This window comes from Cryptotermes secundus, unplaced genomic scaffold (genome assembly GCF_002891405.2).
Source record: "Cryptotermes secundus unplaced genomic scaffold, Csec_1.0 scaffold571, whole genome shotgun sequence".
Taxonomy (NCBI): Eukaryota; Metazoa; Arthropoda; class Insecta; order Blattodea; family Kalotermitidae; genus Cryptotermes; species Cryptotermes secundus.
The window spans coordinates 50,554-66,923 of record NW_019731224.1 but is presented as its reverse complement, the minus strand read 5'-3'; the positions used below and the strand labels follow the sequence as shown (position 1 = coordinate 66,923).

The 16,370-nt window shown below is 37.3% G+C and overlaps 1 protein-coding gene across 4 annotated transcripts in view; it reads right to left on the bottom strand.

The window, feature by feature from the left end:
• The window catches only part of LOC111866545 (probable phospholipid-transporting ATPase VD), a 54,215-nt gene that overhangs the window by 11,266 nt on the left and 26,579 nt on the right, over positions 1-16,370 (bottom strand). For 3 of the 4 annotated variants that reach the window (XM_023855593.2, XM_023855594.2, XM_023855591.2), the window contains exons 15-19: positions 15,191-15,314; positions 12,581-12,738; positions 11,161-11,265; positions 9,917-10,104; positions 9,400-9,540 (exon numbers count right to left, since the gene is read on the bottom strand). In XM_023855593.2, the coding sequence (XP_023711361.1) occupies positions 9,400-9,540; positions 9,917-10,104; positions 11,161-11,265; positions 12,581-12,738; positions 15,191-15,314 (716 nt within the window). The remainder of the gene's footprint in view (positions 1-9,399; positions 9,541-9,916; positions 10,105-11,160; positions 11,266-12,580; positions 12,739-15,190; positions 15,315-16,370) is intronic. The other variant, XM_023855595.2, reaches the window with a different exon arrangement.

The following is a 16,370-nucleotide window of genomic DNA, read 5'->3' as shown; positions in this document are numbered from 1 at the left end:
AGAATTTGGTGGAATGATGATTGGCAGGGGAAACTGAAGTACTTGGAGAAAACCCGCCCCAGCGCCACTTTGTCCACCACAAATCCTACTTGACCAGACCCAGGATCGAACCCAGGCTGCCATGGTGGAAAGCCAGCGACTAACCGCTTGAGCTGTGGCATGGCCAAAGATTATGTGACTCTGTGATGTAAAAATGGGCAAAATCTCTGTCAGTACAGATTCCATCATCAATAAGTCCACAGATGTTAACCCACAATATTCATCCTACTGCGATGGCCTTCTCAATAGAGAGAACATACAAAGTGAACTTACATGTCTTGCTTTCCTTTCTGTATAAGGAAACAAGCTAAAAGCTAACCCCAATGGAAATTCTGTCATTATTCACTGTGTAACTGCAAACTAACATAATAATCAAATACTCATATAGTTATCACTTGAAAACTTAATTTTTCCTTCAATAGTGAAATGTTTAACAAAAACTCCAATGTACTTTACACGACTTTTATTTGACACATGCATGCCAAGCAAGTTGGCCCAAGCAATAGAGTTCCTGTTTAGCAGAACTTGGGGCCAGGACACAAACTGTCCTGACTGAGGTCTGTCACAGTATTCCTCAAAAAATTCCAGGAGAGTACTTCCAATTAGGCCACAAGTTCTTCCTTCTTTATTCTTTCCTATTCGTTACCATCCTACTGTACAACACTATACAATCTACGTGAAAGTGTCATTAAATAAACCATAAATAATTAAGATTTGTGTGTGTGTACAATTTTTGGTCATACTATGCCACTGTGTAGAATCATGTCAAATATTTGCTATGTGGTATTCAATACAAACATTCCAGTTTCCTTTATTAAGGATATAAAATCTCAGCTTCATTTGAACAATATTTTGATGATGATGATGATGATAAATACGTTTCCATTTCTGAAATCCTTGTACTGATGTTATATACCTTTTGCAGCTGATAACTAGTCTCCGAGTGACCTACGGACTGACAAACCAGCCAATGAAACAATCAAATTCCTCTACCCTTTACCTCTACCTTGATAGTGTTTCATTAAAATTGCTATTTAGCATGCAGTTAAGGTAAATGAAATGTTGTCCCTGTACCTCAACCACACACTATGAGGGCATATAGCGGGCATAGGAATAAAAAGCACCATTTGTTCCATACTTTGGAAATCTGGCTGATTTACCCTCTGAGCAAGGATAACCATTTCACCTTTGGATAGGAAACTGCATAGACCCCCACCACCATTATGGATACAGAGACAAAGAAAACACCTTTGCCATTGTTAGCAATCAAACCAAAGCATGAACTTAAAGCAGTGAAGGAAAATGCAGTGTAAATTTTAATGTGATTCATTTCTGTACTGTTTCTTGAGATTTGTCAAAATGTTACATTCTGTAAAATATATCAGTCCACTGTCTTCCATTATATTTCTGCATCACACAGTAATATCTTCAGGTGGAAATCTTTCCCAGCATAACCAATTAAACGTGAGTCAGATTTCCACATTAAAATTTTATACAGAATCTCTTACTTTCAAATACATGTGACACTGATTCTTGTATAAATTACTTTAATGAGACGAACTTCCACTTGAAGAAGCTACAATGCGATACCAAACCTGCAGTGGAAGATAGGGGACTAATAAACTGTGGTAACTTTTAAATGGTTATAAATGTAATAAATCTGACAGTGTAAATTTATCTTATCTTGGCTCAAGCAGAAACACTCCTGCCTTGAATCTAGGAGGTGCCTGGTTTCAATCTTGGCCAGAACACAGAATACTCACTAACATATTTGTGGTTTTTGTCACTCACTCCACAGAAATGCTCTAACAGTACCTTAAATTAGACCACATTCACTATCATTCAAATAATCTGACAGTATACCTGTACAATCTGTGCTACTGACAGCACTATTAAATAAACTACAACCAAAAAATTCTTTCAGTGTAAAACTTGAACTGACTACATTTTGGAAATCTACAATGGTTAAGTCAATTGTTTGGAGGATCTATAAAAACAAAAGAAATTTTTCTGTTCACATAGAACAATTTATTTAAAGACACAAAACTTGAATAACCAAACTTCTGGTTCATATTCAGAAACTCCTGGGTTTGATTCTCAGACCAGAAGCTGGCTACCCTTTGGTTCTTCAGAGTTTTGCTCGTTTCCTCCAAGCAAATACTAAAACAATATTTTAAAACAGACTATAAGTGAATCTTCCCACATAAGTTTTATTTGAAATATTTTTCAATTTGATATCACGCAGTAGCATAGCTGGTTGATGCACTATTCTACAAGCTGGATGGTCGTGGGTTCAATTCCTGATAAGATCGCTGTATATTTCAATTGACCTAATCCTTCCAGGTGCATTATGACTCTGGGGTAGACTCAGCCCCTAATGGAAATGAGTACCAGGGATCTTTCTGGGGTGTAAAGGGCAGCCAGTGCATAAGGCTAACAACCGCACTGCCATCTGTGAGCCGACTGTCTACAAAATGTGGGAGCCTCGACATCTCACAACCCTATGAGCTTCCATGGCCTGTTACAGGGATAGCTTTACCTTTTTTTCTTCAATTTGTTATACATTTAATGAAACAACAGAAAAAACTTAATAAGACTGACTCAAATGGCGCAAATTTTTATTTGCTGGCTATATACCATTATACTTAACCACATTTCTGCGCTACAAACAGTTCAATGAACATTCTAGCATAAAGAATGAATTTTAGGAACTGTACCAACTACAGGCTGTGGGTTTGAATCTTGACTAGTTTACTTTATGACAGAGACCACTGCAATTCTAAATTTTCTCTTGAACTGTGTAAGATTGAAGCAACATACATGTTCAAAATGAAAGCATGACTTCACCTCAAAGATAAACTTCAGCTGTAAAATACATACACCATTTAACTTTAAAATTCAAAGTGATAATTTTCAAATCAGCTACAATTAAGCATGGTCAGTATTAGGATATGCTTGAAAATTTACAAAAATTTTGGAAAATTTGGCCTGACAGCTTGAAGTCATTATAAATTTGATGAAAGAGAACCTTTCACTTCACCCTCCTATCCAGGAATGCTGAGTTCAGGAGTGATGCTAAGACTGGCCTCATGTCTATCAATATGATCTAGAATGATCTAAGGAAGAGGTGACATGCTCCTTAAACATGATGTGGGTTGGAGGAACCAAACATTATCACATATTCTGAGTTTGATCAATTGAAATATAAGAATATACTTCACTTGTAGACAGGCAAAGCATTAACTGCTGAGTGGATTCCAACAACAGGTCCACGACAGCTTGAATAATAATTTGAACTCAGAAAAATTTCCAGCAACTAAATAATCATAACTATCTTATAAATTCTTATTGTTTAGCACAGTCCAAATTTTGGTAGCATGATAGTTGATACATACTTGGCTTTTCTGTAAGATGTGTGAAAATTTTCAGTGTTTGATCATGAACTTGTAAGTTTTTTGTATTAACTAAATCCATAAAGAACTGTTATCTCCAGTAAACTTCATAATCAAGAACTAAACTACAATATAAACTCATGATATCATTGGCACCTACATCCAATATGTTAATTCTTCGACTGTGCTGCTACATACACTGCCACTATTCCTATATTTGCTTGAGCAATGCTTGTGTACCCTGAGATCCAGGTTTCATCTACCAAATCTTATGTACACATCCCATACAATAGCCCTGTAATCATATCTGTATAATATCCATTACATGGGTATAGCTACTTGTGGCATCCAACACTGTAGCTGTGACTATGTCAGCAGAAGAAAATTCTGGGTACAAAAGTATTTAACTCAAATGAACTGAGATTTCATATCAAGTTTAAGAAGATATCATTTCTGGGTTGTTTTCACACTCTTGCATGCAAGAAGTAAAGGAAAAGCATACTTAGAGTTCAATAAGGAAGTGGGATTAGAGCAATGCAAGCAAGTTACTGGTAGCTGAAATAACAACTGAGCACCAATGCCTCAAAAGATACACAGAAACCTGCTGTTCTTAGAATACAAGTAACTTCATTACATAGATTCTACAAAAAGGAATTTCTATGTTGTCTTTAGTGTAAAGCACTCACTTGTCACTCCGTAACTCCCAACAATTCAGGTCAGTGTACATTACTGCAAAGCAAATAGCTGGCCGAGCTTAATGTAAAAGACAGTATTACAAATGTAGCTAGTAATGAAATTATGATTCTGTGATCTGAGGTTCTCATCAGTGGTAACCAGGAAGAGTACTATCTTCTGGCAAGTGATTCCATGTAGTCTGACAGATGTTTACTAACTTTTGAAGACACAAAATGCTTCAATCTTCAGGACCAAAGAATGAGCGAAGCAAACAAACTCTTTGCTTGCCCTGCTCAATCTTAAACAATGAAGATGGGGACTATATATTCCAATGAAATGTCAGTACACTTTTTCAGACTACATAGCATCATACTTTTAGATGACAGTACTTTAACTATGTCTGGCTAGTTACTTGAGACTCTCTCTAGGTACTCATCACACAGTCTCCTATCCATATGCACAAAATTACAGAAGATATTTAGGCATCAGCAGGCATGGATTCTTTCATAATTAATGATTTTAAAGCAGCTTTTGAAAAATGTAACAGGAAAACTAAAAGTCACATAGAAGTACGTATGATCCTTGACACATGGTTAAACACTAATGTCCATTTATAAAATAAGCGACATAAAAACGCTCTGATTACTGAGAACTTTCTGTATTTAAATACTGGTTATATAGTATACAAGGAAATGTAGAACCAAAGAGTGAGAAAACTGTCAGAAATGTTACTGCTTGAATACTAACCTAAAAATGTTACTGCTAGAACACTAACCTGGGTTAATAATAGGGATACCTTGTAAAGGCAAACTATTTATACTGACACAGTTATGAGATAAAAGACAAATGTTTAATCCTAAAATATGAAACAGCTCTATTGACGACAAAAAGTTTTTTTTGATAAAGTTGATATTGTCATGATTTTTGTGACTACAGGAGGGGTTTAGATTAGTAAATGGATTTATTGAACTCTTACAGGTCCATCACTATAAGTAATTTTAACTGTTTCACTAATTCACACACTTAAGTTTTCTAAGACTGATGTGTCTTCACTAGCTGTATAGCCTGGTAGCGGCTTCCACTGGCACCAACCACATTCACATCATTCGGGCATAAGAGACATGACTTGTGAGGCCTGTTACAGTGGTATCAATTAACTGCTCAAATGTTGCTGGAATGCTGCAGAGGCTGAACTGCCACAGCATTTAATCCATCGAGAACGCAGTTTTATCCTTGTCATAAGGATGCAAATCCACTGCCAACAACAGCTCTTCAGGTCAAGCTGGCTCCAGCCAGTGAATCCGAGGCAGAGGAAAACGGTCTTTCCTTATGACATTGTTCAGTTTCCTGTAGCCTAGGCAGGTCCCAGTTCTTCTTACAGATGAGGATGGGATGACCAGGGGCTGTCTGACTCTTCGATAACCCCACATCACTGCATGTCTTTGAGCATCTCACCCACATCTACCTGCTTTGTGTGTGTGTGTGTGTGGGGGGGGGCACTCCTTGAGAGTTGGTGGATCAGTTGGGCCTCTCCCACATCAATACAGCGGTATACTGTCAGTCTGTCCATAGTCATCACTCTTCACAGCAAAGATGTCTCCATACTTGGTGAGGAGCTCTTCCAACTCTCAGGATTCAGTGTCACTTAGGTTCAGACTGGGTCCTGTAATCATGTCCTTCAACTCTGGGGGAGGGTTTTACACCTGTGGTTGTTCAGCATGACTGGCTCACAGTGTGCCACAGATCCTTTCTTGAGCTTCTTGTCAGGAAGGGTAGCATTCATGAAGCTCACTGGTACCTCCTGGTGATCTCAGACCAGGGTCCTGGCTATGTGGTGTCAAAATGTGGCTGAGCTCACAGACAGACTTCTTTGACAGAGGCATACAAAAACGTATTTCTGGATATGACAAGTGCAGTGATTACGTTGAGAAGCAGCTTAAGTATTAGATTTTTCTGTATATAATAAAATATCTTTTTCTCACTGCTTGTTTTGTTGACAGCTAACTGGAGGTCATTTTCCCAACAGCCCTTATAGTATTTTAGCAGAAGAGTCTAACCACAAAAATTTATGAAAAGTATTCAAATTCTGTACCAGAAACAATAAATATTTCTTGCAGAACAAAAACATAATGTAACTGTATTAAATCAAGGAGTAAACAGGAATATACTTTATTTCTACATCATATTAACACAGATGCCAAAAATATTCTAAAAAACAGGATGAAAACATCATCAGACAAAAGTAGACAAAGAATCAATTGTGAATACACTACTAAATGCAAGTGAGTATCATCAAAATTAAAGAAAGAAGCTCCAGAAATCAAGGGAACAAGGAGCAAAGCTAATTTAAACCACACAGCAAGTATTATTTCATTGACTATTAAAGTTACGAAGATACTGATGGTCTTGGTATGTTTTAGTTGCATACTGTGTCAACATAAATTGCTCTTATGAAGGATAAGGCATGTTCTCTGAAAGCTGCTTGAAGTTCAGAGAAGCTACTGGAGCAATATTTCATGGCATCCTCCCAATATCTGGAGCACAATTCCTCATCCTCCCACTTTCAGGCAAAAGCAATGTCCCTTAAGTGCAGTATCAATCACAGGGCCTGCACTACCATTTGGTTTTGAACAGAGAACATAGTTCTAATATACCTGTTCTGACAGAATGACTCATCAAAGTCAGAGACAGGGTTATGGCTCATTTTGGACTGTACAGCAATTGGTATGTGGTGAAGTGAAGAGATGTAACTGCCATATTAGCACTTAATGAGGTTCTGCATTTACCCATGTATATGTAACAATTTTAAAAATTTTCAGCCTGAAAATATAGGACAGCTCATGACCACCATAAATATGTGATATACCCTTCAGGCATGTGATTTCAATAAACAGCCCACCAGTCTCAATGGTCATGTTACCATTCAGCTGCAGGAAATGAATGGTATGACACAATAAATTTAAAAAATAGTTACAAAAAATTAATTTTCAAGTCAAATTTCTTCTGAACAGATTTATACAACTGAAATACATGCACAATGTTTTTAACTATACAGTGAAATGTTATATTAAACATACACTATTTACACAGTGACATATGCCACAACAGGTACAAAATAACTGCACAATGCACATTTCCACATGACTGTAACTGAAAATAAAAAAAATTGTTCTGCAAGAAACATAGGCCCCTTACATAAACACAGTGTTCCAATTATTCTAAATATATGATGCTTAACAGAATCATGTAATAGGGCAATAATTTATGTAATAAAATGTGTCATACTACAAACATGACAAACAAAAATACAGCTGAAGAATGCTGTCTTTTGGAATGTGACATTATGTAATCTGGTACAAATTTACAGACGTTTTGGAGGAATTTAGGGTCTCCACTTTCAAGGTCAGGGGTCACTCATTCACTCACGCTTTGACCCTGAACATAGAGTCAGTGTATATTCCTCCAAAAATTAGTGCATTCCTTATAGTCACACCTGTGAGAACATCAAGTTTCACAAAAACATATCTTCTCACTATCAAAATGGGTATGACTTATCATTGCATAGCTTTTTCACATTCTATCCCTGCAATGTTAGCACTAGTACCATTACACAAGCTTTAAACAGAAGTTTCTTATGCAAACATTACATCCACTGCACTAAAGTTTACATATGTAACCAGCTCAGCCTCTTTTGATACATAGGTCATACTGAAAGTCATGAGCAACAATTTCTTGTAAAGTAACATGCTTCATTATTGACAAACCAAATACACCACCCCAATCTACAGACCTTTCGTTATTTTCCCACATAATCTCCACTTCTTTGTACACATTTCTCCCAGCATTCTGGGAGTTTGAAAATTCCCCTTCTGTAAAATTGTTCCAGCCCTCCGATGACACTGACGCACTGCTTTCTGAATTCAGCGTGCTTATGGAAGTGTGTGCATGGGTGTGAGCAGTGTTCAAAGATGGATGAAACATTTTAAAGATGGGAACTCCAGCATTCAAAATGAGCCTCGGAGTGGTCGTCCTCGAACAGCCTCAACTGAATGCAACGAGGAAAGAGTGGATGAGATCATTCAAGATGACAGGCGTGTGACTGTGGACACAATAGCCCGAAAACTTGGAATAGGGCACAGTGCAGTACAGGAGATGATTGAAAGCTTGGGCTATAGGACAATTTGTGCTCACTGGGTCCTGCGGTTATTGACCGAAGACCACGAGGTCACATTGGAAGCAATTGCAAAGATGGGGTGGAAAGTTCTTTCACACCCCTCCTATAGCCATGATCTGGCACCCTCTGACTACCATCTTTTCGGATTTGTGAAGGATCAGCTGAATGGGCAACGTTTTGAGACAAGGGAGTCAATTCAGAAAGCAGTGTGTCAGTGTCTTTGGATGGCTGTAACAGAATTTTACAGAAGTGGAATTTTCAAACTCCCAGAACGCTGGAAGAAATGTGCACAAAGAAGTGGCGATTATGTGGAAAAATAAAGAAAAGTCTGTAGATTGAGGTGGTGTATTTGATTTGTCAATAATAAAGCATGTTACTTTACAAAAAATTGTTGCTCATGACTTTCAGTACGACCCTCGTAATTCTCCTTATATGGACTGTGAAACACTCATACTTATGAGTAGAGACTTCCAGTGTCTCAGATCTTCATAGAATTTTCACTGGTGCTGAACTGCCTTCACATTTCTCTCTGACTGTTTTCTTAAGCATATTCAGACATGTGTAACTTCAAAAACACTGTGAAACCACTGATGCTCACATTTTAACCCTCTGAGTACATACTAACCATTTTCAAAGAATAATGCAATTCTAAAGTAAAAATATGGATGGAGGGGAAATGCAACAAAAACTCAATTTCACTGCCCAGTGACTGGAGTTCAATGACACTGTGAAAGGGGATTATTTCTTGACATGAACCAAAGTTGACTGCCATACTGTACAGTAACAGATAGTCACTGGACTTCAGTCGAATACCACAGCAAAAGGGTTAAGAATATCAGACATATGTCTGTATCTGGGTTGTAAGTGAAAATGAACTGGATGTTTTATGGACATAAACTGTGTTACAAGTACAGAGGTGACACTCTTCAGCTAACTAAAAAATAGGCACAGTTCAGAACAACACACTGACATGAAATTTTACAATAATGTTTCATAACCTTTTGCAGAAAATTAAAAAGTGCCTCTTTCAATTTATGCTCGGAAAACTATTTGCTGCAGGCCAAGCAACTATAAAGCAGGAGTGTGTGTGTGTGTGTGTGTATGTGTGCATGTACGTACCTGAATATGGACGAAGTGGAAGTAGAGCGCGACCATGAGACAAGGAAGTCCTCACCTCGGCGAGCAGCTCTTCTTTTGTCCAGGACAGCCTTCGTCACATCACGGGGGAAAAGAGACGTCTCTATGGTCCGCCACACAAACCTGTACAGACATCAGACCTTATGTTCTTCATCATCACTAATGATATTACTGAGTGAGAGACTGAGTAAATGGGGTGAAGTCCTTCTTAAGGAGGCAACAGTTGCTCAGCCACTCAAGATATGGAACCAAAAGATTCATTACATTGTTCATAAGAGCCTGCCACTGGTTCTTATTCTAAACCAGATAAATCAAGCTCATATCCTTTCATCCTGTTTCTTTAAGATCTATTATGCTATTAGCCTCCCATCTATGCCCATGTCTTCCAAGTAGTCTCCCTTTCCTATGAGGCCTTGTGCATTCATACTGCACCGGTTTTCAGTGCCTGAAAGTTATGATGTAATGAGAAATATGTTCAGAGCGTGAATGATATACAAACCTTGGTATAAGAGCCATGACCACAGACAAGAACACAACCAACCAGTACGTTGTTGAACTTGCCGCATGCTGCACAACCCAGTAGTTACTTGGTAAGTTCAAACATTGCACACATAAAGAGTTGTACACTAACGAGAAGGCAAAGTAAATGCCAATGGATACGAAAATGGAGAAAACGTGAATTACTGTCTGCAATAAACAAAACACAAAGAATTATAAATGCTATATAACCACTCTTACATGCTGAAAGAAAATAATAGTTTTTTAGATTATCTGATTTTTCTGGCACATTTTATGATTTAAATATTAGACATAAAAGCTATCCATAATTTTATCTTTTGATTTGATAAGAATGGGACTGCAGCCTCATGTGGGCCTATTGTACCATAGGCCTGAACCTGACCTCCTGAGTGAGACAGTGTTGACTAACTACCTGAGCTGTGGCAGAGCCTGCTCATGACTAACTCATGAAGCAGAACCACTCAGCTGGTCAGGAGATCTCCCTGCCTTTCATAGAAGCTGAAGGTTCATTAGTGTGTATACAAGAGCCTGCCACTGGATCCCAAAGTACATAAGTCAAAATCCACTCATACTCAAGTTTTAACCTTCACTGCCTGCAATTAAAACTTAAAGTGCACATGTGAGATACTGAAGTAATCTTCTGAAATGTGCTAGATACTGTATAAATGATATGTTAGGAAATCAATATGCTTCTTGACAAATATAACAGAAATCAGATACTTGGTTTTAATTCTGAAACAATATACTGTTCTTGGAAGAACAAACTGAAGACAGGTTGGGGTATCATGATGAACACACCAAGTGTGTTTCACGGCATTAAAAACTCTACGAGCCCCATTGCATTAGAGGCATGCTTTGCTCTTACATTAAACTGCAGACGGCATAACATCTCGAGTGATTGTAATTTCAATATTCACTGCTGTGAGAGCCTAAAATATCACATCAAATTATAGGTTAATATTTCAGATAATAACAGGAGTTTTTGGGCCACATAGTAATATGAATTCCTGTCCTTGTAGGGTGCACAAAGCAGACATGGTAAAAACCACTACTAGAATAAATGTACTATATCTATAACTGCTTAGATGTGTTAGTTGAAGAAACTGGCTACAACTGTGAAGTGGATGAAATATATCTGCTCCTAAGGCTCCAAAACATGGTAACTTGTCTAATGCCTCTAACAATGCACACATAAATCACAAAGAACAATAAAAACTAGCTTACCCATGATCTAGTTTCAATGGCGACATGAAATAGCATCACAAACAAACATGAGGTAGCTATTGTGGTCCCAAATTCCCAGATGCCTACATCTGTGTCATGGTAAGCCTGCAACAGAAAATTGAATTTATAATTACGAAAAATAGCACTGAAGATGACTATTCACTACACACAGCAACTTCAAAAAGTTGTGGACAGGAGCCGTAGGTGGAATCCAGCAATACCAAGTGCCTTACAGATGTACACTTCCGCTAACTTTCGTACACTTACAATATTTCTGGAAGCTGTCACACACAATGTCTTAAAACATTACTGAAGTATTTGTCTCTGTGTCAGAATGTTCTGAAGGTGCCAAATATATTATAACATTTTATGAATTTATATTTCACAGGGCCATACATAAAAGTATATAAAGCAAGCCAATGCTGTGTAGGATGTACTAATCGCTAATTCCCATATATAACATCCTTTTCTATACACCTCATCCAATAGCCTCAGTCTGCAGATGTTCCTTACAAAGCGAAGAAGAACTCATTATACAAAAGTCAGGACTGTCTGTTATGTGTGATACAGTATCAAGTGTCTAAACAACTGGACAGATTTTTAAAATTTCAGATGGTAGATAGACAAAGTTGTTGGGCTATTTCAATTTTCAGCCATACTGATCCACAACAACTCCTACTTTACATAAGGTCATGAATGAACTTGTGTATATTGTAAACTGTTCATTAAAATTTGGAAAAATTTGATATAAGAAACTCTGCATAATGCTAAAGAGCCATTATGGCTTCTAGCCTTATTGACTGATTAGAAAGTTTATTTTGAATGAGACCACATGTGGACTTTTCCATATATACCACAAATTCCTTTCTCTCCATGCTCAATAGTCTTGATCTTTAAACAGGATAAGCCCTTTAGCAAAATGACACTGCCATCACATGATGTGCTGTGACACAACATACTGAACAAGACCTCCAACGAATTTATACTTCACTAGACTCAAATCAAGTAACAAAAATGTGGAGCATGAACCACAGAACAAGTGTTCAAAAGCACTCCAGTACAGTTTCCTTTAGGGTTCAAATGATTAGCCTTTGAGGGTTCTGATACCAGTTGCACTGTCAGCATATCATATCACATTCTCATACAAATTTTACATTGCAAGTTACAAAGACTGATAAACTACTGCCATCATATCAACATCCATGGTGTCAATTTCCATATTTCTAACATATGATTTTAATAAAAGTTACATTAATTTCTAATAGGTGTCATGACATAAATTTCAAAACCCTACAGTTGAATGGCACTTACCTAACTCACCTAATGGCATTGCCACCAAGCTGAGAATATTAGTTATGCTATATATTATGTATGAAGACTAATGGGAATTAGTGTTAAGAAGAAACCAATACTGACTCACCCCTTCAGCTAGGAAGAATATAACAATGCTCTGGTACAGCGAATCTGCCATTGTGATCCAGAAAGAATGTGGTTTATACACTAGACCTAAACGACCTTGTCTATACAGATTCGGGCGTGCTAACAGCAGCTCTTCTGGTGCATCCTGATCATACACACCTAGAAGCAAAAGAACAGTACAAAATGCAGGCCACATAATATAGTCACAGGTGACTAGACAAAGTGTTTGGATTGTTACTTGGATTTAGTGAACTCACAGATAATGCTCTCACTACTTCATGCAACCTACTTCCCATTATAGCACAAACTAAATCTTCTCTGTTTGCTAAGTCTTCAGCAATTGTTGCTTGGTAGCACATGTCAATGGTGGATGTCCCTGTGCTTCCATGCTCACATCCTCAATGTATGACTGCTGGCTTACAACTGTTTCACAATTATCTCATTGCTCCAACTGTCAATGTTTGAGCCATGATTGTCCACTCACTGGCTACCACAGGCTATCAACTACCAGTCTGGTCTGGTTATATAGCACCAGCATGGACGACATAAAAAACACCACTGCCAGCAGTTCTTCTAACTGCTGCATGTGAATCCATTGCTTAACAAGAGTCTGCATAAGTTTAACATGTTTACTGGTCACTGCCTAGTGATGTCATGTCACAATTTCAATACTGTACACTTGATGCTGGCTTACTTCAGCAGTCAATGCATTTAGGCCTTTCAGACATTTCAGTTATTATATAATCTTCAGTTTCATCGTAACCATCACAATAAGAGTCTGACATTGGACCTCGTGAAAGTACTAATTTCCACATGAGCCTTAAGATTTTCACAGCAGTCCACATTAACTGCATTTTCTTTTTGAGGTTACCTGTATGCTGATGTCAGCAACTCAGACTATAAATATCAAACGATTGATTATGGTGAATAAGTAATTGGAAAGGGTTTGGAAGAGAATGGACACAGCCTATCAAGGAACTCAGGAGAACCATGAGACACCTAATTCCAGATATCCAGCATCATAGCCAAGATTCAAATCAAGGACCCCCTGAATACAAATTCTGAGCACTGCCACTATACCAACCAGCTTGGTCATATTCACTGTTGTCTTCTATGTAGAACATAGAGCTTATATGATAAAAATTCCAACATTTCAATACAGTGCAGTTCTACAACAGTTTGTTCAATCTGTTCATTATGTGAATGACAATTATATAAAAATTATCACAGTTCATGAATGTTTGAATTTTACATCCTGATTCAAAGAACAAAAGTGCAACAGAAAGCAGCTTTCTCTTGCTTAAATTGAGAAAATCCTACCAAAGGTACTCATGAGAAAAGTGACAGTAAAATGGCAGGTTGTAAATTAGAAACATGAAGAGTGGTTAATATTCACTCCACTTCTATACAAAGGGATAAAATGTCTCCAAAAAAGGGGGGGGGGAGAAAAATGGTAGGGTTCCATTTCAGCTTGCTACAGCATATCTGCACTGGTCATAATACTAGTCTTTCATACTCATCTAAATACTATACAATAAAAGAATCAGAGTATTTACTACTATTTAATCATTCCAAGCAAGGATTGGAAGTACATGTCACTAGCATGGTTTACTTTTAGAGTTCTAAAGGATAAAACTTCAGATTTAATACCATGTGCATATATAACTACTAGAACACATGGTTAAAACATACCAACACACTAATTCTAAATCACCATCAATACATAAAAGCATTTTGCATGAAAAGCACAGGATTACTTTCAAATCTCCTAATAAAACTGCCTTATTAAAAATTACACACGGTTTAAAGATCTACCATCAAACAAAGTTTTAAGATGTTACAATGAATGAAAATGGAGCTGTTCCCATGTTTTAATTTAAACTTGTACTGTTGATGACAATTACAGCGGAATACTCATTTAATGCTCCTTCATTTAAAATGTTCTCTCCTCAATTAACATTCAATTTCATTCATCCTGGGTCTAAACTTCAGTGTTTAATGTCTTCCACCTAAGATTTTCCTTGGTTTAACAAACAAACCCACTGCTTCTCAAAGAAACCTTAAAAGGGGGATTCAATGCATAAAGTAACAAGATAAAGGAGGCTTCAGACACAATGGTTCAGCCAAGATAAATGAAAGCTGTCAGTTAGAGTATATGACATTCATGCCTGTAATTCATTCAGAACAGGCATATGGAGACAACTAAAAACCACTTCAGTGATGACTTAAAACCCAATTTGTTCCCTAATGTATGCAATATATCATTACTGCAACAAGAAAACTCTGACAAGTGATTCCACATCGTTCTGTATTCTTTGGGGTCACATAAATCCATGTACAACTGCTGTAGTCCATAAGAACATCCTGATGTAACAAACCCATCAGTTCACCCAGCCCAAAAGTTTGCCACAAATAGAGAGAGAGTGAATCACAGAGAAGTTCTGACAATATCTCCAAAGCAGTTGAAGCTTAGAACCTCAAAAGCAAATATATTAGCACAATGAACTGATTTACTCTCCACCTTCAGGCCACAAATCTCAGATGAAACCACTGAGATCCTGTATCTTCTGTTACAAGCAAATACAGATTTCCATAACTGAGCCCCACTTACCTATGACAACTGGTGGAAGGGATGTGAAAAGCAGATTGTATAACATCAGGTACATTTGATCAATCATTACTGATCCAGAAAACCCACAGTACAGTTGGTACCAAAAAACAAGAAATACAGAAGTCTGTAAAACAAAACACAAAAAATAAATCATTCATGGATGCAAAATAAAAAAGAATCATCGAAGAATACTCTCACCTTCAGCATATTTGAATATGCAGCATGCTCTAGTATGAACTTAAGTGAGCAAAAATCTACAGCACATAGTCTTCTACCTGCAATTCACTCTCCAGTATTCCTGAATGGATTATCTGGATTATCCAAACAATTTTTTTTTCTGTTAATTCTTATTACATGTTGAATTTATAAAAGCACGAATTCTTTAAATTCATAGATATTTGTAAACCAAGTATTAATGTCATTAATTGACATGGTAAGATAGTTGGTTGAGGTTCAAGTCCTGATGAAGTGGATTTTTTTTTCAATTACCTAATACTTCCAAGCGCACTATGGCCCTGGGGTCAACTCGGCCTCTTAACAGAAATGAATACCAGGAATCTTCCTGGGGGCAAAGGGCAGTGGGCATGTAAGGCTGACAACCTCACCACCATTTGTGAGCCAAGTGTCTAGACAGAATGTGGGAGCCTCGATGTCCCACAACCCTATAGGCCTCTATGGTCTGTTACAGGTATAGCTTTATATATATTTTTTTCTTTTTAGCCTGTTTACTCGATGTCCCACAACCCTATAGGCCTCTATGGTCTGTTACAGGTATAGCTTTATATATATTTTTTTCTTTTTAGCCTGTTTACTCGATGTCCCACAACCCTATAGGCCTCTATGGTCTGTTACAGGTATAGCTTTATATATATTTTTTTTTCTTTTTAGCCTGTTTAATTTACTGACATTTTATAAAAGCACAAAATCATCATATTCATAGACATTTGAAAACCAAGTATTAATCTCTCTATCACTGTATTTTGTGTTTCTATGAAGATACTCTTCATCCTTTTTCACCTCATGCAGGGACTGAGAACAGAACAGAATCAACAAGAAACTGCTTCCCACTATGACACATATGCTGTGCAACAGCTTCAGCCTTACTGGTATATCTACAAAATCATCCTAATAAATTATTTTTATATCTCCCACCATAATCTTAACATTTCTTTCTTGAGTA